At 45.0% G+C, this 24,030-nt stretch overlaps 1 protein-coding gene across 1 annotated transcript in view; it reads left to right on the top strand.

Annotated features, from left to right (window-relative positions):
- The first annotated feature begins 17,436 nt into the window (after positions 1-17,436).
- DOCK5 (dedicator of cytokinesis 5) overlaps positions 17,437-24,030 on the top strand; it is a 130,843-nt gene continuing 124,249 nt past the window's right edge. Inside the window, exon 1 of the mRNA XM_065398350.1 lies at positions 17,437-17,479. Within this exon, the coding sequence (XP_065254422.1) occupies positions 17,437-17,479 (43 nt within the window). The remainder of the gene's footprint in view (positions 17,480-24,030) is intronic.

Below are 24,030 nucleotides of genomic sequence, written 5' to 3' on the forward strand. Positions count from 1 at the left end.
GGATCCTACAAGCTGCCTTTTGGTGATTTTTATTACAGAGGTACAGGAGCCCCATTTTGCTAGGTGCTGTACAATATTTAGTAAAGGGCAGTCCATGACTCAAAGAGCTACAGTCTAAATAGTCAAGATGCACAAAGGATGGAAGGGAAACTGAGGCATAATGAGATGAAGTGACATGGTCACTTAGCAGGTCAGTGGCAGAGTCAGGAATGGATGCCAGTTCTCCTGAGTCTCAGTCCACGTTACAGGGTGGTAGTATTACAATCCAAAGACAGGACAGTTTGAATTTAGGTGCAAATTTGCGGGGCTATATCTGGGTGGACTAAATGGCTTTTCCAAGGTGAGCTCTTTTACAGGCTGGCAGCATTTGCCTAAAATGCACTGTGCTGTTAGCAGTATTTATTCGGCCAGGAAACGTTCAATGAGTTTTGCTGTCTCGCGGAGGCAGATGCCTCCTTACATCATCCAGATATAAGGGAGCTGGGAGTGGCTCTCTCATGAGAGAGAGGATCTAGAATGTGGGCTGAACAACGCAGAGAGAGGAGCCTGAGGAGCAGCTAACACTGGTCTGATCTGATTGTTACATTATGTTATTGTTATTAAAGACAGGAAGGGGTGAATTTTTGACCCTACACAAAAAGAACAGGAGTACTTGTGGCACTTTAGAGACTAACAAATTTATTTGAGCATAAGCTTTCGTGGGCTACAGCCCACTTCTTCGGATGCATAGAATGGAACATATATTGAGGAGATATATATACACATACAGAGAGCATGAAAAGGTGGGAGTTGTCTTACCAACTCTGAGAGGCCAATTGAGTAAGTAGAAAAAAAACTTTTGAAGTGATAATCAAGATAGCCCAGTACAGACAGTTTGATAAGAAGTGTGAGAATACTTACATGGGGAGATAGATTCAATGTTTGTAATGGCTCAGACATTCCCAGTCTCTATTCAAGCCTAAATTGATAGTATCTAGTTTGCATATCAATTGAAGTTCAGCAGTTTCTCGTTGGAGTCTGTTTTTGAAGCTTTTCTGTTGCAAAATTGCCACCCTCAGGTCTGTTACTGAGTGACCAGACAGGTTAAAGTGTTCTCCTACTGTTTTTTGAATGTTATGATTCCTGATGTCAGATTTGTGTCCATTTATTCTTTTGCATAGAGACTGTCTGGTTTGGCCAATGTACATGGCAGAGGGGCATTGCTGGCACATGATGGCATATATCACATTGGTAGATGTGCAGGTGAATGAACCCCTGATGGCATGGCTGATGTGATTAGGTCCTATGATGATGTCACCTGAATAGATATGTGGACAGAGTTGGCATCAGGCTTTGTTGCAAGGATAGGTTCCTGGATCAGTGTTTTTGTTCAGTGGTGTGTGGTTGCTGGTGAGTATTTGCTTCAGGCTGGGGGGTTGTCTGTAAGTGAGGACAGGTCTGTCTCCCAAGATCTGTGAGAGTGAGGGATCATCTTTCAGGATAGGTTTTAGATCTTGATGATGCGCTGGAGAGGTTTTAGTTGGGGGCTGAAGGTGACAGCTAGTGGTATTCTGTTATTTTCTTTGTTGGGCCTGTCTTGTAGGAGGTGACTTCTGGGTACTCGTCTGGCTCTGTCAATCTGTTTTTTCACTTCAGCAGGTGGGTATTGTAGTTTTAAGAATGCTTGATAGAGATCTTGTAGGTGCTTGTCTCTGTCTGAGGGATTGGAGCAAATGCGGTTGTATCTTAGAGCTTGGCTGTAGACAATGGATCTTGTGGTGTGTCCTGGATGGAAGCTGGAGGCTTGTAGGTAAGTATAGCGGTCAGTTTCTGGTATAGGGTGGTATTTATGTGACCATCGCTTATCAGCACAGTAGTGTCCAGGAAATGGACCGCTTGTGTGGATTGCTCTAGGCTGAGGTTGATAGTGGGGTGGAAATTATTGAAATCATGGTGGAATTCCTCAAGGGCTTCTTTTCCATGGGTCCAGATGATGAAGATGTCATCAATGTAGCACAAGTAGAGTAGGGGCGTTAGGGGACGAGAGCTAAGGAAGCGTTGTTCTAAGTCAGCCATAAAAATGTTGGCATAGTGTGGGGCCATGCGGGTACCCATAGCAGTGCTGCTGACTTGAAGGTATATATTGTCCCCAAATGTGAAATAGTTGTGAGTGAGGACAAAGTCACAAAGTTCAGCCACCAGGTTAGCTGTGACATTATCGGGGATACTGTTCCTGATAGCTTGTAGTCCATCTTTGTGTGGAATATTGGTGTAGAGGGCTTCTACATCCATAGTGGCCAGGATGGTGTTTTCTGGAAGATCACCGATGGATTGTAGTTTCCTCAGGAAGTCAGTGGTGTCTCGAAGATAGCTGGGAGTGCTGGTAGCATAGGGCCTGAGGAGAGAGTCCACATAGCCAGACAATCCTGATGTCAGGGTGCCAATGCCTGAGATGATGGGGCGTCCAGGATTTCCAGGTTTATGGAGCTTGGGTAGCAAATAGAATACCCCTGGTTGGGGTTCTAGGCATGTGTCTGTACAGATTTGTTCCTGTGCTTTGTCAGGGAGTTTTTTTAGCAGATGGTGTAGTTTCTTTAGGTAATCCTCAGTGGGATCAGAGGATAATGGCCTGTAGAAGGTGGTGTTAGAAAGCTGTCTAGCAGCCTCTTGGTCATATTCCAATTTATTCATGATGACGACAGCACCTCCTTTGTCAGCCTTTTTGATTATGATGTCAGAGTTGTTCCTGAGGCTGTAGATGGCGTTGTTTTCAGCATGGCTGAGGTTATGGGGCAAGTGATGTTGCTTTTCCACAATTTCAGCCTTTGCACGTTGACAGAAGCAATCTATGTAGAAGTCTAGTCTGTTGTTTCAACCATCTGGAGGAGTCCACGCAGAATCCCTTTTTTTTTTTTTTTTTTTTTTTTGTAGTGCTGGTAGGGAGGATTCTGTGGGTTAGTATGCTGTTCAGAGGTATGTTGGAAATATTCTTTGAGTCGGAGACGTTGAAAGTAGGACTCTAGGTCACCGCAGAACTGTATCATGTTCGTGGAATCCTAGAAATGTAGGGCTGGAAGGAACCTTGAGAAGTCATCAAGTCCAGGACCAAGTTAACCCAGGGTCACACCAAAGATGAACTGGGGCCTTTGAATGTAGCAGGGCTAAGGTGAAATTCTGGCCCTATAAAGTCAATGGCAAAACTCCTGTTAACTTCAATAGGGGCAGGATTTCATCCATAGTCTCTTATTGGGTGCTTGCAGAATAATTTTCTTCTGTGTTTATTTATTTGTACATATTAAAGCTAACTTCCATCACTGGCCTCTTTGCTGTTTCACTTTTTGTGCATACAGAATGCTTATGTAATTAATAGTCTTTATCCTTTCTATTCCTTTGCAATCAAATGTCTCTAGAGCTGGGTGAAGTACGACACAACAGCAGCATTAATTTCCTGATGAAAGAATAAACCTTGTTAACCAAGCTCTATTGTACCTCACTCATTATAAAACCAGTTTTATTTCCCATAGTGAATGGACTAATGGAGGATGATATAAAATAATAAATCTCCTAATAAGTTGCCACTCAATATTATTTTATCCATGATAAATTGCTACCAGACATTTATCTGCACTCTAGTTATTCAGTAAGATAGGACAGGGGTTCCCAAGCATTTTCACAGTGTGAACTGTAATTTAACATAGACACTGTCTTTTAGACACCACCTCTCCCATTCAGAATCATGCAGAACACCAGTCCTTCCATTCACGATTGGACAACATCCCTCGGGCTGCTACAACAGTTGCTTACATGGAAAAGTAATATTAGAAAATGAGTTAATGTGGTTTTGAGACACCTTAGCAGTTGGAAATTAGGAGAAAACAGAACCATGTGACCAGCCAGCTCTCCATAGACTAATAATCAGGTGAAAAGACCCTATTCCCAACTAGCAGTTGTTATGGCCATTTTACCATAGACCAATAGTAACTGGAAACAGAGCCTGAATAAACCTGGCAACCATTAGAATTTTCTTTCTTTAGACTGTATATGTGATCTTTCTTAAGATTGCACCAAGTTTCAATCAAAGCAGACTTTTACCTTTACAGTGGGGAAATGAAATCTAGTTTTTAGAGCAGGGAATGGGATATCACAATTCTTGAGTTCTGTTCCAGGCCCTACAATATCCTTTATCCTGATTATTAAGGATGATTAACTATATTTTAATCCCCAGCTCAAAGAAGTTGCTCACAAAATAGAATTTTGCAAGGCCATGCTAACCCTAGACCATTCTTCCTCTCCAAATGTGGGTTTACCTTTAAGAATCCGAGGATAGTAAGACCAGGATTTGATCCATTAAATGTAAATAGCAAAGAAGGAGATTTAGTGGAGTTATGCCAATTGATACAAGTGGAGGATCTGGCCCCTTCAGTAGGATACTAATATTAATAATAGTAAGTCAGGCTTTCAGCAGTACCTATTTCATAAGATGAAATGCTACATTTGCTGTTGGCCCAGGGGAACCTTTGTCATTGTATGTGGCAGCAGTAAATGGACTTGAGTGAATTTTAAAAGGAATTTTACAAGTGAGCTCTTTGAGCTGTCTAGCACTTGAGGGGTTGATTTCTCACTTTGTCTCATTTCAGTAATATTGGGGTTTTGGGCTTATGGGAGTGGGGCGTCAGCTTTATGACGCTGAATTAGTGCAAATGAGTAATGGGGTGTATTGTGCTGGGATTTGCAGCAGAAAAGATATGGAAGTCTCTTGTCAGAGTTAATGATACTGGGTTGCATCCTGCATTTCTTCCTCAGGCAAAACTAACACTGATGCTTGTGCCCTGCATACAGATCTAATTGCAGGACTGGAGCTTTAGTTTGCACTGATGGAAGTTGTGCTTGAATAAGGAGAGAGCTTGTCATCTGGATACAGCAGAGGTCAGAGATGAAGTTTCTGAGCTCTTTCCCTGATGTGGAGAGAAAAAAAAAATGTGAAGCTTTAAAATTTTAATCAACTCATGAATGGAAATATAAAGCTGTTCAAAAGGCTAGTGCCAACAAATTAATCATTCAGAACCTGTTCATCTGAGTTAAAATACCCCAAAGCTGAGATGTTCAAAGTTGCCTTAAGAGTCTGGACTCCCAATTCCAATCAAATAAAAGGGAATTGAATTCTAACTCCTCTAGTCAGATCTGGAAACCCCTACCTACCCCCCTAAAGTAAGTAATGATAACTACCATTCATTTCTAGGATGTCTGTTGAGGAAGAGGGACAAAACTCTACCACAAACAATGTGTCCTATTCACCACCATGTTATATCTATATCTTCATTGAAGATGACAGTTACACCCACATAAAATAGATTAATGCAATGGTGAATCAGCCTTGTTATTCTTTTAGAAACCTTGAAAGCTCTTTTTAAAACATATTGGGTAGATTTTGCCGCCTGATCCTTGAAGCTCTTACTCATATGAGTAATCCCATTAAACTTGATGTGACTACTCAGTTGAGTTATGACTAAGGCCCAGTCCTTCCATTGAACTCATTGGAAGTTAGGAGCCTAAATACCTTTGATGATCTGAGCCTAGCTTCCTGAGCAAAAGCTACAGGATCAGGCATTTATTTCTGATATACTTCAAAGCCTGAGATTTTCAAAGCCACTTGGGGATGTGGAAGCCTAATACCCATTCATTTGGGGAACTGATCATCCAAATACCTTTGAAAATCTTTCTTTTTTGCCACTTCAGTCAAGATGGCAACAGCCCAGGGGACGAATGGGTCTATTGCATGACACGCTGGCTTGCATTTTGTTTGTATAAACATGAAACTATATTAATGTAGTAGTAATATGTGAAAATAAAACAGTACTATGCAATCGTTCTTCAGTGTCATTGATTTAGTTAGACAAAGGGTAACATTTTCAAAAATATCTAAGTGGCTTAAGCGTTTAAGTCCCATTGACTTGCAGTGAGACTTAGGCTCATAAGGGACAGATTATTTTTAAGTATTTAGATGCCTAAAGATACATGATTTCAATGGGAGTTAGGTGCCTACCCATTTCTGAAAATTGCATTGTGCCTATCGGCATCTTTAGGTACCTACATACCTTTTTAAAACCTTGCCCTGGGTGCCTAAGTCACTTTTGAAAATATGATTTTGGCTCTTCAGTCACTTGGATGCTTTTGAAAATTTGCCCCAAAGCAACTAAATTTTAAACTTTTTTAAAAAACACCTTCCCCACTGCTCACTTTATTGTCTTTATTTGACCACAATTTCACCTTTAGAATGAGTTCCTCAGTCTCCCCATGCAATGAGCATTAGTGAAAACTTTCTCTCCAGTCCTGTTCAAAGAGGTTTATGTTCTTAAGAAGCTATCAAGCAATCAACCCATAATACAAGAACTAGGGGTCACCAAATGAAATTAATAGGCAGCAGGTTTAAAACAAATAAAAGGAAGTTCTTCACACAGCGCACAGTCAACTTGTGGAACTCCTTACCTGAGGAGGTTGTGAAGGCTAGGACTATAACAGAGTTTAAAAGAGAACTGGATAAATTCATGGAGGTTAAGTCCATTAATGGCTATTAGCCAGGATGGGTAAGGAATGGTGTCCCTAGACTCTGTTTGTCAGAGGGTGGAGATGGATGGCAGGAGAGAGATCACTTGATCATTACCTGTTAGGTTCACTCCCTCTGGGGCACCTGGCATTGGCCACTGTCGGTAGACAGGATACTGGGCTAGATAGACCTTTGGTCTGACCCAGTACGGCCGTTCTTATGTTCTTAATCTCTCCCATATATATAAATAAAACAAGAAACCAATGAACATCCATTCCTCTTAATCCTTGTGTCACTGAGCTGTGCAATAGGGCTGCAGGTTTGCACAAAGGTACTGCTGGTTTCTTCCACTGCATTCTTTTCTTCTATCAAAGCAGGCACACACAGGAAACTCTGAAATATAATCCCAAGAGACTGGTACCTTTACAAGGCATAATGTGATGCATTGTAGGTTACACGGGTCATTAGTTATAATTCAGCTACTAAACTATTGCTCTGTGAACTTGCCATATATGCACTTGCAATTGTGTGTAAATCAAAAGACTGGATTACAGTACATTTCACATTTGGTGGTGTAGGTCCTTGGTTTAGCTAAAACAGATGTCTGTCCTTTCCCAGAGCTGGGCAGATGCTGAATTTTCTATGAGCAAGGGCTCAAATTGTTTTTTATGTGTGATACTGTGCAATGCTGCAAGACTAACACACCATATCTTATCGAGTTGAATTCCTTAGCAAAATTGTATACCTCTGCTCATATTTCCTTCTTTATTCTAGATACATTGCTGCTTCTAAGAGTTATGTTTCAAGTTTACTGTAGTGAAATAAAGCTATATTTTTTGGTGAAAGGATTAGCACCAGCCGCAGAATAAATCTGGGTTTAAATTACCAACCCCCTTAAATGATGCCATCAAAGAAAATGACTCAAAATACCACCGGGAGGGAGAGGGGAAGAAAAGAGAGAACAGCAGTTAAGGAAATGCAAATGGTAAGCCATAAAATATATATCTTGAGTTCAGATTTAGACTGTTTTCGAAAAAAAGATTTTTGTTGTTGAAGAAAACACTATCTGAGAGAGAACTGTTGTGGAAACTTTAGCTAGGAACTCATAATGGTATGAAACAAGATTTGATGGTTACACTTTAAAAAAAAAAAGCACACAGAGAGAAAGGACCGTCTTGTGATTAAGGCACTAGACTGGGACTTAGGAGAACTGACTTCAGTTCCTAGCTGTTCTACAGACTTTGTGTGTCCTAGGGCAACAAGTCACTTAGACTCTCTATAATACATCCTTCTGGTTGATTATTATGCAAAATGGGGCTTTGCACCTTGCAAAATGGGGCCATGATCCCAGTCAGGATCTCCAGGTACTATTGTCAAATGACAAATAATTTAAGAACTAGAATCTAATAATAAAAAAATAATAAATAGTTAAAGTTGATTTTTTCATGTGAAAAATCAAAATGGCAACAGCTAAATTCATACGTATAATGTATTTTGCATGGAATGTAGTAACTAAGAGAGCCTGTATCATTATGTTTAGAAAAATAAATGTGAAATCAAGAGAGTTTGGAGACTCCACTCAATGGATGTTGAGTGTTCTCAGTCCCCCCAGGAGGTGATCAGGAACTCACAGGATCAGGGCCTTTATGGTATGAAGAATGCCTGGGAATCAAGATATTAACGGGCTAGAAATTGCAAACCAGATGCCTCTTTTAGACTTCTTCCTTTGTGTCTCGTGACCACTATTTGTCAGCCAACTGCAGTGTTGCAGTGAACTTCCACCTAGCTATTGTTAAAGTTTCCCTTCACTGTATCTGCTCTTTGTTGTGTAGGTCTGCTTAGGTCACCAAAACTTAAGCACGTATTCTGCCACCAATGGACTTAGAGGAAGGACCCTTCCTTCTTGTGATCCACAATAGACAATCTTGGGGACTTAAGAATCAGACACTGGCGGCTTCTTTTATCATGTAAAGAGAAACTCTTAACATAATAGGGTGCACAAATGTCCAGCCCTGGCTTTGCTATTCTTTTATTGGCAGAAGGCTGTTTTATGGCAGGTTTGGATGATATAACCTGCCTTTGGCATCAACAAACTTCTAAAAAATAGATTCCCTTGAAGAAAAGATCACCTATCCAGATAGAAACTATGTCCAAATGGTCAGCGGTCCTAGTGCAATTGGTGGGAAGACGTCTGTGATTTTCTTGGGATTGCTGTCTACATTAAATGATATGACCTAGGGAAAAATGAGTGTTGTCATTAAATGCCTGTTTTCTCTTCCTGTTATAAAATACCAATGCAAATGAATGTGTAACTATCTTGGCACTATACAAATACTATAAGATTTATATAGACCCCTCGATCTATATATGCAGGTGAGATCAAATTTGCAGTAAGGGCGGTTTAGGTTGGACATTAGGAAAAACTTCCTAACTGTCAGGGTGGTTAAGCACTGGAATAAATTGCCTAGGGAGGTTGTGGAATCTCCATCATTGGAGATTTTTAAGAGCAGGTTGGACAAACACCTGTCAGGGATGGTCTAGATAATACATAGTCCTGCCGTGAGTGCAGAGGACTGGACTAGATGACCTCTTGAGGTCCCTTCTAGTTCTATGAGTCTATGGATAGCTAGCTAGAACTATAGGCACAGGTTAGAGCTGGGCAGAGAGATAAGAGCTAGCTAGAGCTATATATGCAGATGAGATCTAGATATATCGATACACTCTCTGGATAGGTCTATATACACAGATGAGAGCTAGATACATGGATAGATAAGATAGGCATAGATTCACTCCCCACAGGCAGTAAGGAGAGCAAAATGTTGTCATTTAAAAAATGGGATCAGATAACCATTTGGAGGGTAAATGATTGAGAGCCTTAAACAGCTAACTACAAAGACAATATTTATCTCTATGAGCTTTCTGGTTTTTCCATCCCAAAGTGTCAAATATTTCTATGAACAAGAATAATTTCCTCATAAAAAATAAGACACCATGGCCTTTTTATGACCAAAGAAAGCATACATATGAAATCAGAAGATGCAAACCCACTAAATTATTACTGAGGAAATAGAAATGTTGGTCTCCTCCGTCCAAGAAAACAACCTCTATGTGAGCAGATATGCCAGGAAAACCTTGCAAAATATGCTTTGGATGCTGGCACCCTTGCAAATCTTCTGTGAACACACAATCTCCAGTACCAAGTTACTAAAGGGAGAGATGGGAAATCCATTTCTATGAGAATCTAGTCATCTCAGTTCAATGAGATTTTCATACTATGGCAACTAAGAAAAGCAAGAGGGGATTCAGACTAGGCCAAACCCTGGAGCTCCCTATGCACAAAGGGGCTTTAACCTGTAGGATGCTATACCACTGCCTGCCTTGGAAAAGATCCCAGAAGTATATTCCCCTACCTCCACGCATAAGGGAGCATTGAGGTTCTGATTCAAAGCCTGTTGAAGTCAATGGGATTCTTCCCGTAGACTTCAGTGGGCTTTAGATCAGGCCCCACATGCAGACCTGGGACACAATCAATGGGTCTCTTCATTCCATGGATTCATTGGGCCAAAATCCAGCTAGATGATAGGGGCTGTGGGCTTGTCTTCACTGAAGTTTTAGCTTGAGATATAACTCAACTGTTGCCCCTAACCCAGCTCCTGTCCACACATGCAAATCTCTAGTTTGCCTTAGGTTGTGCTTTAAACTTGTGCTACAAATACCTTTGTAAAGTGCTTGGAGATCCACAGATATGAGCTAAGTATTGTTATATAAAGCAAATATGTACAGGTAGAACATGTTGAAACACTGGTTTCTAATGTTCATTTTGCACAGGTGTGTTTGTATATTGCATTGTGTTAGCTTTTTATTATTATCTCTATCGCCACATTGTCAGGTCTAAGTCAGCTCCTGGCCTTCCCCGTCAAAGACCTGTGAACCTCCAAAATGGCAGCCCGTGTATTAAAATTAAGGCAGGTTCAGCTGGTAACTTTAATGAGTGGATTCCATATGCTAGAATCAAAGCAACCAGAGATTTAAAAGAGCTGTTAGATCATCTAGACCATTCCCCACCCCTGCCAGTGCAGTTTGTTCCCTGCGGTATATTCCTTAGAGCTGTGCCAACATTAAATGACTCAAGTATTAGAGCTTCATCACTTTCCTGGTAAGATTCCTTTTCAGACTCTAATTGTAGAACACTGAGACATTAGCTTTCTAATTTAGCTGGTATCATATTAATTCCTAGCATCTGCTGTCCATGTTATTCTTTTCACCATGACCATTTCATAGTGCCGTTACCCCCTCCAATGAAAGGACAGCCAAGCTCTGCCACACAGAGTGCTTATTATGCTCTGCATTTACAGTGAGACATACAGTGCTCCCAGCCTGTAAACTGGAATTTGATCTGACCTTACTGTGCTAGGTGCTGTACTAGCACAGAATAAGAGACAACCCCTGACCCGAAGAGTTTACAACCTAAATCCACAAGGCAGACAAAGGAAGCATTATTTATACCCATTTTACAGATGAGGAACTGAGTGGTCAAGTGTCTCTCCCAAGGTCACATAAGAAGCTTGTGGCAGATTGAGGAACTAAACCCAGGTCTCTAGAGTCCCAGTCCCATGCCTTAGCCATAAAACCATCCTTTTTCTCTTCTGTTTCGGATCCTTTACCATTATAACTACTAGGTCTTGCACAATGATGTCAAACTTGTGGTTATTGTTGGAGCTGCTGCTAAGGCTTCCATAAACCTCTGAACAAATCTCCAAAAACCAAGGAGGCAGATGGAAAAGAGGAGAGACAGGAGAAGCCATGTAGATTGACAATGTCCAGCTCTGTTCTGCTAGCCTCTTGATCACAGTTAACTTTTCTGTGGCTCAGTTTACCTGTCTGTATAATGGGTATAATGATATGAACTTGTCTTTAATGTTTGGGAAGAGCTTTGAAATCCTCAGAGGAAAGATCTTGTGGGCTAGATCCTGGTCACTTTTCTGTCTGCTTTGTACCACTTTGGCAATAAAAATCAGGCTAAAAACCATCTTCACCAGCACCTGAGTATTTCCTTGGCATGGAGGAATCCCCAGGATGCTTAGGGCTAGTGTAGCAACTCCTGTAACACCCCTTGCCATAGCATGGGGTTACGAGGATACAGGGGTTATGGGGCCAGAGGGAACTACTAAGTACAAACAATCCTTACCTATCATGACAGCCTTTTGGGAGGAGAGCTGCTACCAGCCAGTGCTCCTTAAAGAAGCCACGACACTGCCAATTGTGCACTTAAAGTACAGACTGTAAGGGGCTTTGTATTATATGGGCAACTATACCCACCCACCCCCCAAAAGTCTGAATTTTTCACACTTGTTATCTGGTCACCCTAGGAGGAGGTAAGTAAATAGTGAAATATAAGGAATATTCTGTACACAGTATTAGTATCCGCAAAAATAACAGGAGTATTAGTATCTTGCTGTCAGGAAGGAAAGACTGCAGTTGTGTTTATTCTTTAGCGAGACAAGCTGGGTGAGGTAACATCTTTTATTGGACCAACTTCTGTTGGTGAAAGAGACAAGCTTTTGAGCTATACGGAGCTCTACTTCATGTCTCTAATACCCTGGGAGACCAACAGGGTTACAACAACACTGCAAACAATGGAAGATATTTATTCTTTAGCATTTGTAGTTCTTAATTCTAACAGAGTGGGGCACTAGAATCACACTCCTTCTGCCTTTTGGTTAAACTACAACAGTGCATTAGCTCAAGGGAGATAGTGCTATAGAGCGTTCCAGGTATTGTACAGAGAGTTCTTTCCAAGGATTGGGATATTGTAAAAATTATGGGTTTAGACGAGGGCAGCGGTTGGCTTCAACGGTTCAAAATGTTTAGAAATGTGCTGCTCTTTCCAATAGAAATTAAAAGATTAAAAAAAGCACGTAAATTTCCAGCGTGTATGAAAAGGCAACAGAAATAGCTGGCCACATTCTTCACTGACTTGGATTGACTACAATGTAATTGCCTGGGAAGTAAATCCGCACAGAATTCAACCTTGACTTTTTATGACTTATATTTTAAAAAAATCAGACTATCATAACAGTTGTTAGTCTGATTTTTTTTAAATATAAGTAATACAAAATTTGCCTTTTCATATATGCTGGAAATTTACATGCTTTTTTATCTTTTAATTTCTATTGGAAAGAGCAGCACATTTCTAAACATTTTGAAACATTGAAGCCAACCGCTGCCCTCGTCTAAACCCATAATTTTACAATATCCCAATCCTTGGAAAGAACTCTGTACAATACCTTGGTATCTGTACAATACAAGTAGGTATCATTGTCCCCAGGCCCACGAGGGGCCATGAGTTGTCCATAGTCACAAAGCAAGTCAATGACTGAGCTGGGAGTAAACCCATGGCTCCCTGTCTCCTTCGTAGCTGGGCTATCTTGCAGGCAATGACTTCCAGCCCTGCAATCAAACATTCAGGTAACGGAGATCTGACATACTGCCCACAACATTTACTATCTGCCTTTTAGCTCAGTGATCCACAGGAAGAGAACAGTTTTGCTCCTGCAGAGAGGATCTTCTTGTTCCTGGAAGACAATGATTATAAAATTCCCCCTCAGCAAAAAAAAAAGAAAGCAAGAAAAATTAAAGTTGCACAGAAACTTTGAAAATCTGTCTGGAAAGGGTGCTGCATATTAAGCTAGGTAAGTGTCTTTCTTGGGGACCATTAGGCCATATTCAGAGGTGACGTAAATTCTATTATCTAGATACTTATGTGGCCCCATCACAATAGTAACTGAAGAGCTTCAATATCTTTGAGGATCTGGGCCTACCTTTGATTGAAATCAATGGAAGTTAGGAACCTAAATTCCTTTGAGGATCTGGGCCTGAGTAGCTCAGAACCATTAATGAATATATGTTCACAACACCCCTGTGAGATAGAGAGAGACTATTAATCCCCAGTTTTACAGGTGGTGAACTGAGACACAGAGAGATTAGGGGCTAGTTGAGGTTAAGGGGAGTTACAAAGGATCAACACCTCTTAAAATCAAACTCTAAAGTGCCTTGCGCTATGATCACACTGGGAACCAGGAGCTGAATGTAAATCTCCTTAGTCCCAATCCAGTATCTCAGTCACCAGACCATCCTTCTACATTGCTAAATTAGTGTAGGTGGGCCAAATTTATCTCTGGTGTGACTTCAATCAGAATTTAGCCTACAGTTCTGTTGAGAGAATAGACTCCAGCTCATTCTTCCATAGCTATCTTGGTTAAGCAGTGATACGACTTTAAAAAAAATTGAGCAGATATGACTAAAGACCCACAGGGAGCAAATGCATGAAGGAGATGTTACTTAAACAGAGTCACTTTTCTAAGCCAAAAAAACACACTGAGAGGAAGGAGATCCATCTGAGATTGTTCATTACGTACAGCACGGATGCTGATGAATCCTTACATTTAATGAAAAATTCACCAACTTTTCCTATTTCAGTAATAAAAACACCAATGCTAGTTACTGTTTATTCATCAGTTGTGTTTTGCTTTTGGTTTTCCACTTGCTGCCAAAAATTTTCCTTACCCCCATTGGAACACAGGGGCAGAATCTTAAACACCTTGAAAAAAGTTGTTATCGTTAAAATGTTTATGACACCAGCACACAGCCAAAGTTACCTAACATCCATGATGCTAGGTAGCAGTAGAGGGTTGAATATACTACACTTTGCGGGTCATTAAAAAATCAGCTCCCACTTAGGCACCTAAGTAAGGGCCAGACTTTCAAAAGATCTCAGCACCCAGGCATATAGCCAGGATGCTGAGCTATATTGAAAATCTGGACACTTGGTTTGGTGCCTTTTTTGATAAGCTGAGCCCAACTGTGGGAACCGAGCCCTTTTCAAAATGGAGCCCTTGTTGTCTACAAGATATTTCTCTCTCACTCTTCTGTTCTCTGACAGTACAGAAAGTCACTTCAAAGATAAAAGTGTAGTCTGCGTGATAAGAAACAGGGCCGCCTTACTCAGAAAGAAACAGACATTAGCCACTATCTAAGGATATCCTAGGGAGGGGCATTGAAACTGAGTTGAATGTTTGCTCAAATGTAACACACTGTATCAGCGAGAAGAATGGTTAGCTTGAAGCATTGATCAAGGTTGTCTACTACTACAAGCACTTTTGGCCAGATTCTTGGTCCAGCACAGGAAAGCAAGAGTAAGACTGGCCTCCAGGAGCAATTGACAATTGCTCTTTCTCAGAAGGGGGGATGTCAGGGTGGGGAAGACTGCTCTAAATTACACCAGGGGACATTTTGGGTACCCGATAGAGCAGAAAGATCTGGAGTTACCATTATTATTATTATCCCTTATCCCACTCTTGTCAGCTGCTTCAAGTCCAAACCTAGCATGGTTGAGCATCTGACCGCATTGGCAAAGGATCTCAAAGCATTTTACAAAATGAAGCTTCCTAAGGTGGGATGGGTGAATCTTATGGAGTTCAAGGATTTGCAAAACCCTTCTACCTGCTCAGATTAGTTATGTACAGTAGGAGAAGGAAAGGTGTTCTACACACTTGATCTTCACCCATTCTCATAATTTCATACAATGCTCACATCCCATGGTAATGGACATGATCTTGTAAGGTGCTGTGCATTTCTGTGAGGATCTGGTCTGATGAATCTTTTAGGGCCAGAAACTATATGCTTTTAGGGACAAGGATATTGTCTTCTTACATATGCCACATGTCAACCACCTAGCACATAGTTGAGTTGGTGTTTATATAAAGAATAAATTATTTAACTAGTTCTGACCTGCATATCTTTTTTTCCTGTAATGTAAACCCTTGTCTCTTGTGCCAGCCATTAAACACACTCCATCTCCAAGCCACTGGTAGGAGTTACCACAACCAGTTCCAACTCTAAGCGTCAAACCACACTGCCTCTGACATTCATTGTTTTAGATGTGTTTGTCGGAATAAAGGTATGGCCATCACAAAAATACTGTCAGCAGCTCTTGGAAACAAATGCAAGACATCTTTTTAGTGAAGAGCTTGGGTTTTCTAAAAGAAACTGGGTGTAACCTTGCAACACTTCTCCACCACAGGATGACTAACTTACTGTGCATGTAAGAAACCCTTGAGCTACATATTTTTGACACAGTGGACCAGGTTTATTTAAAGATACAGTACAGCATACAGTGTTAGCAAGGACTGCAATAGTAAAAATGGTTCTTTATGCCTGAAATTGAGCTTCTGTCAAGCAGCGAATAAGCCATGTCTTGGGAGAAGAGGAAAGATATTATTTATTACAGTAGGACCTACAGGTCCCATTCAAGGTCAGGACCCTACTATGCAAGGCATAACCTGAGTAGTGGTGGGAGTGGCTAGCCGCTAGGCATACATACCCATGCAAGACCATAGGTACATATTCAGAGCAGCTCTCCTATCCCAGTGCTAGCTGGATGGGAGTTATTGCCAGGATGTCTCCTTGAGCTGGGAATCACACCCCCAGCTCCAAGGGTAAATGCACCATAAAGGTACGTCCGCACTAGCCATTGTCCATGTGCGTGGTTGTGCCGTAGCCTCCCATTGTCCACATTTATGTTATTTAAGAGAATGAGTTTCTTGGGTCTGTTTGAAACCCTCCAGCCCTCTCCCCTATGATTTTCCACACTACAAATAAATGGTGGACCTTTTTCAGCAGAAGCAGATAACCAGGTTTGGGGCATAAGTTTCAAACTAGCACAGATCCATGTGCAGGAGCAGGGCCTACACACAATGTAAAAAATAAATTATGTGTTGAGCATTTGAAATTGGCTCATAGAAGGTCCCAAGCCTGTCCTAGCTGAAGTCAAAGGAGTTTTGCCATTCGCTTTGAGGGGAGCCTATAATTCTAGTTTTATTGTGCCTGCAAAAATGTGCTCTTGCAATTGTTTTTTCTATTGCTGGTAATAGTTTTATTGCAATGCTTTATTGATATCTGTTAAACTGAAGGGACTTTTAATTTAATTAAAATAGAAACTAAATAACGCTGCTAATGCTTGGAAACGTTCCCTCCTATGGACTTGTTTCTCCGAGTAGGGTAAAAGGAAGGACTGGTAAGGGGCTCTTTCCCCACTGGCCTCTGCTTTTTTCAAAATCGTCTTCTCCGGTCTGTGACTTGGCTCGCGTTTCCTAAGTGCAGATCAACATCTTGCAAACGAATAAGGAGGGGAAAACGCTTCAGTAGCAGCAGCCTCTGGAATAGATCCAGGCTGCGGTCATCACAGGGTTAACAGAGCTTGTCAGAAACAAATCTGTGCCTTGCTGGAAAGTTGCCCAAGTCTGGAGGGGACGGGGGTGTGTGTGTAGATCTGAGTAGGTGCCCGGAGGCTAGTGGGAGAGAGATGTAGCTCCGAGCCTAAGGAAAGGGGGTGTAGATCCGAGCCCGGATTGGGTGCGGGGTGCTAGATCCGAGCCCGGGGTCAGAGGGTGCTAGATCCGAGCTTGGGCTGGGTGGGTGGGTAGTGCCCAGGGAAAGGGGATGCTAGATCCGAGCCAAAGCTAGGTAGGGGTGCAAGATCCGCATCCGAGCCCGGGGGAAGCGAGTGCTAGATCCGAGCCCGGGCTGGGGTGTGTGTGTGCTAGATCCGAGCCCTGGGGCAGCGGGTGCTGGACCCGAGCCCGGCTCGGTGCGGCGCTCAGGGCGGAGGGGAGGGCGCGGAGCAGGTGATCGCTCCCGGGGCGGGGAGAGCCGCTGGGGCCGGGGGAGGCGGGGAGTTGTCCGGCTGCCGGGAAGTTCGCTGCAGAGCGGCGGGAGCGGAGCGGGGCCCCTAACATGGCGGAGCAGCCCGGGGCGCCCAGCCCGAGACAGCAGCGCCGGGGGCCGGGGGCAGAGGAGCGGCCGCTGCCGCGCTGAGCAGCCGCCGGGGGAGCGCCCGGTCGCCCGCCGCCAGCATGGCCCGCTGGATTCCCACCAAGCGGGAGAAGTACGGGGTCGGTGAGTGCCGGAGCCGCCCGGCGGCGGGGCACGCTGGGGAGACCCCCTGTGCGCCCCACTGCACCCCCTGCGCCCCTCGCCCCACTCAAACACTCCCCACTGCACCCCCTGCCCAAACACTCCACCCTGCCCCTGTGCACCCCCTGCCCCACTGCGTTCCCCGTCCCACTGCACCCCTCTGCCCAAACACTCCACCTTGCCCCTGTGCACCCACCACGCCCCCTGCCCCACTGCACCCCCCTGCTGCAAACATTCCCCACTGCACCCCTGCCGCAAACACTCCTCCCTGCCCCACTGCACCCCCTGCCCAAACATTCCCCCTGCCCCACTGCCCCCCCACCCAAACACTCCACCCTGCTCCTGTGCACCCCCTTCCCCACTTCATCCCCTGCCCAAACATTCCCCACTGCACCCCCTGCCCAAACATTCCCCCCACCCCCTGCCCCACTGTGCCCCCCCACCCAAACATTCCTCTTCTGCCCCACTGCACCCCTGAGTCAAACCTTCCCTCCCCAACCCTCTGCACCCCCCACCCCACTGTACCCCCATCCAAACACTCCCCCTGCCCCACTGAAACCCCCACCCAAACACTCCCCCCTGCCCCACTGAACCCTCTGTCCCACTGCACCCCCCACCCAAACACTCCCCCTGCCTCACTGCACCCGCGATCCAAACACTCCCCCTGCCCCACTGCATCCCCTGCCCCACTGCACCCCCCACCCAAACACTCCCCCTGCCTCACTGCGCCCCCGACCCAAACACTCCCTTCTGCACCCGCTGCCCCTGGGGCCTCCCCCAGTGCTCTGTCCTTGGTGTATTGCCCCACTGAAACCCCCCACCCAAATACTCCCGCTCTACCCCACTGAAACCCCCAACCCAAACATTCCCTCTCCGCCTCACTGCACTTCTCTGCACTGCTCCTGGGGCTCCCCGACCCCCAGTACTCTGTCCTCGGTGTATTGCCCCTGCTCCACTGCACCCCCCTGCACTGCCCCTGGGGCTCCCCCAGTGCTCTGCCACGTGCCCCACTGTGCCCCCCCTGCACTGCCCCTGGGGCTCCCCCACCCCCAGTGCTCTGCCCTCGTGCCCTACTGCAACCCCACTGTGCCCCCCCTGCACTGCCCCCTGGGGCCTCCCCCAGTGCTCTGTCTTCATGCCCTACTGCAACCCCTCTTCACCCCTCTACCCCACCCTTCACTGCCCCCTGGGACTCCCCCACCCCCAGTGCTCTGTCCTCGTGCCCCACTGCAAGCCTTCAGCCCCACTGCACCCCCTGGCACTGCCCCTGGGGCTCCCCCACCGCTCTATCCTTGCTGTATTGCCCCTGCCTCACTGCACCCCCACAACCTAGCATTCCCCTCCGCCCCACCCAAACACTCCCACTGTGCCCCCCCACCCAAACACTCCAACTCACTGCAACGACTCTGCCCCATTGCAATCCTCTTCCAACCCAAACACTCCCCTTCTGCCCCACTGCAACCCCTCTGCCGTCCCCTTCCAACCCTAACACTCCCCGACCACCACACTGCAACCCCCAGCCCAAATTCCTTCTCTCACCCTGTTCAGGGCCTTTTGATTTCACCCCATCCACTCCCTCTAAATTCCCTCTTTGAATTCTTCTGACTGCATTTGAATTCCCTTCTCTGTACTCTGATTCCTACCCCACTTTGTCTTTGCCTGGAGGTTTCAGCTGCTCATATTCCCTGGGACTTTATTTAACTTCAAGCCCTTGGAGTTGGAAGGGGTGATCTGGCTCCAGTTTGGTTCTGTACTGCTCTGGTTATTGCAATAATGCATGTGTGTCTGCTGCCTTAGGACTGGCCCTGTTTTGGGGGGTAATTGTTGACTTGAGTCTGCCTCTAGGGCTGTCTCCAAAGGCTATCAGGATGGGGAAGGACGGGAGAGACAGCTGCAGTGACTGTGTTGCAGTGTCCAGCTTCCCTGCCCTCATGGGTTATAGGGAAGGGAATGGGGTACTGAGGACAGAGTATGGCTGTGCAATGTTCTGGGGAGAGGAAGCTTTGGAGTGTGTTATAGGGAAGTGGATACTGGGGAAGTGGGAGTGAAGAGATGAGCTGCAAAAGCTGAGGTTGTATCTGTTACCATCTGCCCTGCCTGTTTGCTGGCATTTAAAAATAATCATGAAATGCTGATTTACTACCTCTTAGGACAAGCTTAGCACCTGCTGTGATGGTTCGTGAGTTCCCCCTTTTTGTGTGTGTGTGAAGAACGTGATAAATTGAAAGCCACAACTTTTGAGCCGGTGTAGAAAATACCCTTTAGAAAACAAAAGAGCGGCAGGCAGGAAACCACTAATGACACAAACCACCCTTCAAAGTTTGAGCAAGAGGGCGCTGCTTTCCCCCTGGGAAACTTGTTGAAGTGGGGGAAGGTTTTAAATTGGATGTTTGAAAAGTGCTAAGCACAGCTGCTGTTGGGATGCTGTTTGGCATAGTTCCGCCCACTAGTTAAAAGTGATCAAGGCCCCGATCCTGCGCTGATTTGCACGGGATAGGGCATGCGCACTCATGAAAAGTCCCCATTGACTTCGAAAGGGCTCCACATGAGTGCTGGGGCTGGCCCACTGCATGATCAGGGCCGCAGTGTGGTTTTATGGCTTAACAAAGTTATTAAACGCAGCACCGTCTTATCTAGCGTCTCCCGTGGTAACTTTTAGGGCGTGTAACATTTGCGCACCCTGAACTTTGTTTCTTTGTGTGCTGGCGATGATTTGGGCTCTCTCGTACGTCGGTATATTACATGGGTGGTGTGGGAGATCGTGTCTGTGGATTACCAGGGTTGCTCTGAGTGCTGCCATCTGGCAGAATGTACAATAACTGGTATACTGATGCCAGGTTAACAAAATAATCCTCACCCAAACAGTTGGGACTAGATGGTGAGTTTAGGCACACTCCTGAGCAAGGCGTGGCATGAGAGCTGCACTTCAGAAACAACCTTGGGAGGTAGCGTGACTCAGACGCAATTCTTTCATGTTTCAGGGGTTAGTAATTTGCTGCTGCTGCTCTATGTTTCCCCAGAAGGCCGAGCTGCACTGGCCTGTGAGTAGGTGGAGGGGAGCCTAGGTTTTGCCCATTCCTTGATCTCCTGACATAGGAGGAGTAAGCAGGTGTGCAGTGCACTTATTTCTGTGCCCAGACAGGTATATGGGGGGCGGGGGGGGAAGGATTCTTATTTCTCCTTTACTTGGGCATGGAGTCCATAGAGTTCTGGCTTTTTTGTCTATTTCACTAGCACATTTAATAGGGTTAATTCATCCTTTCTTTAACGAGCCGATGTTTGATGCTTATACTTGGCATGAAGTAGTCCTAGTTCTCACTTTCAGATCAGGCTGGCTAATGGATTACAGAGGTGCATGTCAAGTGCTTTCCTCCTAGGCCCCAATCCTGCGCTTACAGAACATGTTTAATTTTACTAATGGGATGTTTCGTCCTAGGTGCCGACTTCGTGGGTGCTTGAGAGCTGGAGCACCCACAGAAAAAAATTTGTGGGTGCTTAGCACTGACCGGCAGCTAGCTAGCTCCCCCCTTCTGCCCCCCCAACTCCTCCCACCTGCTGGTGGCCCCACCAATGAACTCCTCCTCCTCCCTGCCAGCACCTCCTGCCTGCCGTGATCAGCTGTTCCGTGGGGAGGGGGAGGAGCGGAGAAGGGGCACGCTGGGGGAGGGGGTGGAACTGGGCAGGAAGAGGAAGGGCAGAGCAGAGGTAGGAAGGGGTGGGGCCTTGGGAGAAGGGGTGGAGTGTGGTGGGGCCTGGGGCTGAGTGGGGGTTGAGCACCTGCAGGGAAAGGAAGAAGCTGGCGCCTGTGTGTGTTGTGGTAGTAAAGATAAGCAGGTTTGCAAAATCTGGGCCTTTCATAATAAATGCTTAAGAGATTTTCTTTAATGCTTGTGATGGCACAAGATGGAAGAGCTGGGAGAAGGGGCATTTAACTTTTTCTCCCACCAATATGCTCCCTGAGGATCCCAACCTTGAGGAGTCCCCTCTTATTGAGATTATACTTAAATCAGGGCCGGCTCCAGGGTTTTGGCCGCCCCAAGCAGCCAAACAAAAAAAAAAAAAAAAAAAAAGCCGCTATCGCGATTGCGATCTGCGGCGGCAATTCGGCGGGAGGTCCTTCGCTCCGAGCAGGAGTGAGGGACCGTCCGCCGAATTGCCACCGAACAGCTGGACGTGCCGCCCCTCTCCGAAGTGGCCGCCCCAAGCACCGACTTGGTAAGCTGGTGCCTGGAGCCGGCCCTGACTTTAATACCCTTGGTAAGGCTGCCAACAAGGGTGCCTATTAGTGCTAATTATGCTGGTGTTTGTGATGAGGAACTGAGCTGAGACCACCAGTTCGTATCATTTAGGCTATTAGACAGTAACTATTTTCATTCACTACTTGTCCGGGCCGTGTTCCAGCTGGTGGCTAAGCGAAAGGATCAAAGTTGTGTGTGGTTGGGTTTTTTTTATTATTTTTTTTGGAGGATAGAATAGAAACATTATGGCTGGTAGAAAATAATCTGTGTTTTTGAAATTACCATAATGACGTTTGAGTGTATGTCAAATGGGGCTCTGAACGTTTTAACAGCATCGTGAAGGGTTCCCCAAAAAGTAACCGTTGTGATCCAGTGTCATCCTTTGATTTGTGCAAATTTCAGTACACAAAGATTTGTTTCCTGGACTGTTGTGACCAGTCTCCTCTAGTGGTTTGGCAGAATAACCTCTTCTATTTGGACTCGGGCTGTGAAGAGAGTGTCATTTGCAAAGTGTGTTTTAATGAGTGTATCTGTATTATGCAAATATGCAATGAGATTACTTTGTTTGAAGTTGTATGGAAAGGAGTTGCCATTGACTCCCTGGGATTCTTAATGTAATGCGTTCATCATCTGATTGATTTAAAATGATTAATTTGTGACAAAGAAAGTCTATAGCAGTATTCCTTTGTCTGCTGGCTCCTTTTATTAATCTTTGATCTATTAGTTCCACTAGATTTTGCCTACATTTACCTAGAGTGTTACCAGACTGAGGTTCCTTAACTCGTCATTTTCTCTGGTACATCAAGCTCTTTGCTGAATAGGGGTTTTAATTGGGGCTGTCAAGCGATTAAAAAAATTAATCGTGATTAATCGCACTGTTAAACAATAATAGAGTACTATTTATTTAAATATTTTTGGATGTTTTCTACATTTTCAAATATATTGATTTCAATTACAACACAGAATACAAAGTGTACAGTGCTCACTTTATATTTATTTTTGATGACAAATATTTGCGCTGTAAAAAACAAAAGAAATCATATTTTTCAATTTGCCTCATACAAGTACTGTAGTGCAATCTCTTCAACTTTCATGTTAAACTTACAAATGTAGAATTATGTACAAAAAATAACTGCATTCAAAAATAAAACAATGTAAAACTTTAGAGCCTACATGTCCACTCAGTCCTACTTCTTGTTTAGCCAGTCACTCAGACAAACAAGTTTGTTTACATTTGCAGGAGATAATGCTGCCTACTTCTTGTTTACAATGTCACCTGAAAGTGAGAACAGATGTTCTCATGGCACTGTTGTAGCTGGCGTTGCAAGATCTTTACATGCCAGATGCGCTAAAGATTCATATGTCCCTTCATGCTTCAACCACCATTCCAGAGGACGTGTCCATGATGATAGGTTCTACTCGATAATGACAAAGTAGTGCAGACCGACGCATGTTCATTTTCATCATCTGAGTCAGATGCCACCAGCAGAAGGTTGATTTTCTTTTTTGATGGTTTGGGTTCTATAGTTTCCTCATTGGAGTGTTGCTCTTTTAAGACTTCTGAAAGCATGCTCCACACCTCGTCCCGCTCAGATTTTGGAAGGCACTTCAGATGCTTAAACCTTGGGTCGAGTGCTGTAGCTATCTTTAGAAATCTCACATTGGTACTGTAGAAGGTTCGGGCCGGGGCTCGACCCTCCTGGGCAGGAGGGGAGCCACACCGACTCACTACTGGTGCACCAAACAACCAGTTAGTTCCGGACTCAGGCCCTCTGGTGCAGGGGCTGAGCAAACAACAGGTAGTTCCGGACTCAGGCCCTCTGGTGCAGGGGCTGAGCAAACAACAGGTAGTTCAGGGCTCAGGCTCTCTGGAGCAGGGGCTGAGCAGACAAGCAGCTGAGGAGCCCAGGCCCTCTGGTGCAGGGGCTGGGCAGACAAGCAGTTCAGGGAGCTCAGGCCCTTTGGTGCAGGGGCTGAGCAAACAATCAGGTAGGGAAGGCCCAGGCCCTGGATCAGGGCGGGGCACAAACAGTCACAGCTCAGGCCCTGGGATGCAGGGGCTGAGCAGATACACAGTTAGGGAGCTCAGGCCCCCTTGTGCAGGGGCTGAGCAACACTCACTTGGGGGTAAGCCCTGGCTCCGACACCAGAGCGTTGGGTGAGGGGGGGAAGCCTGCCACCCGTGAGCAGGGGTGGCAGGGGGGAACGCAGGCCCACCCACTCCACTGCGTTCCAGCCCGGGGCCCTAGCAGCGGTTACTGCCGCTGCCGGTCAGTGGGGTATCCTGACCGAAAC

The sequence above is a fragment of the Emys orbicularis genome, chromosome 2 (genome assembly GCF_028017835.1).
Source record: "Emys orbicularis isolate rEmyOrb1 chromosome 2, rEmyOrb1.hap1, whole genome shotgun sequence".
NCBI lineage: Eukaryota > Metazoa > Chordata > Testudines > Emydidae > Emys > Emys orbicularis.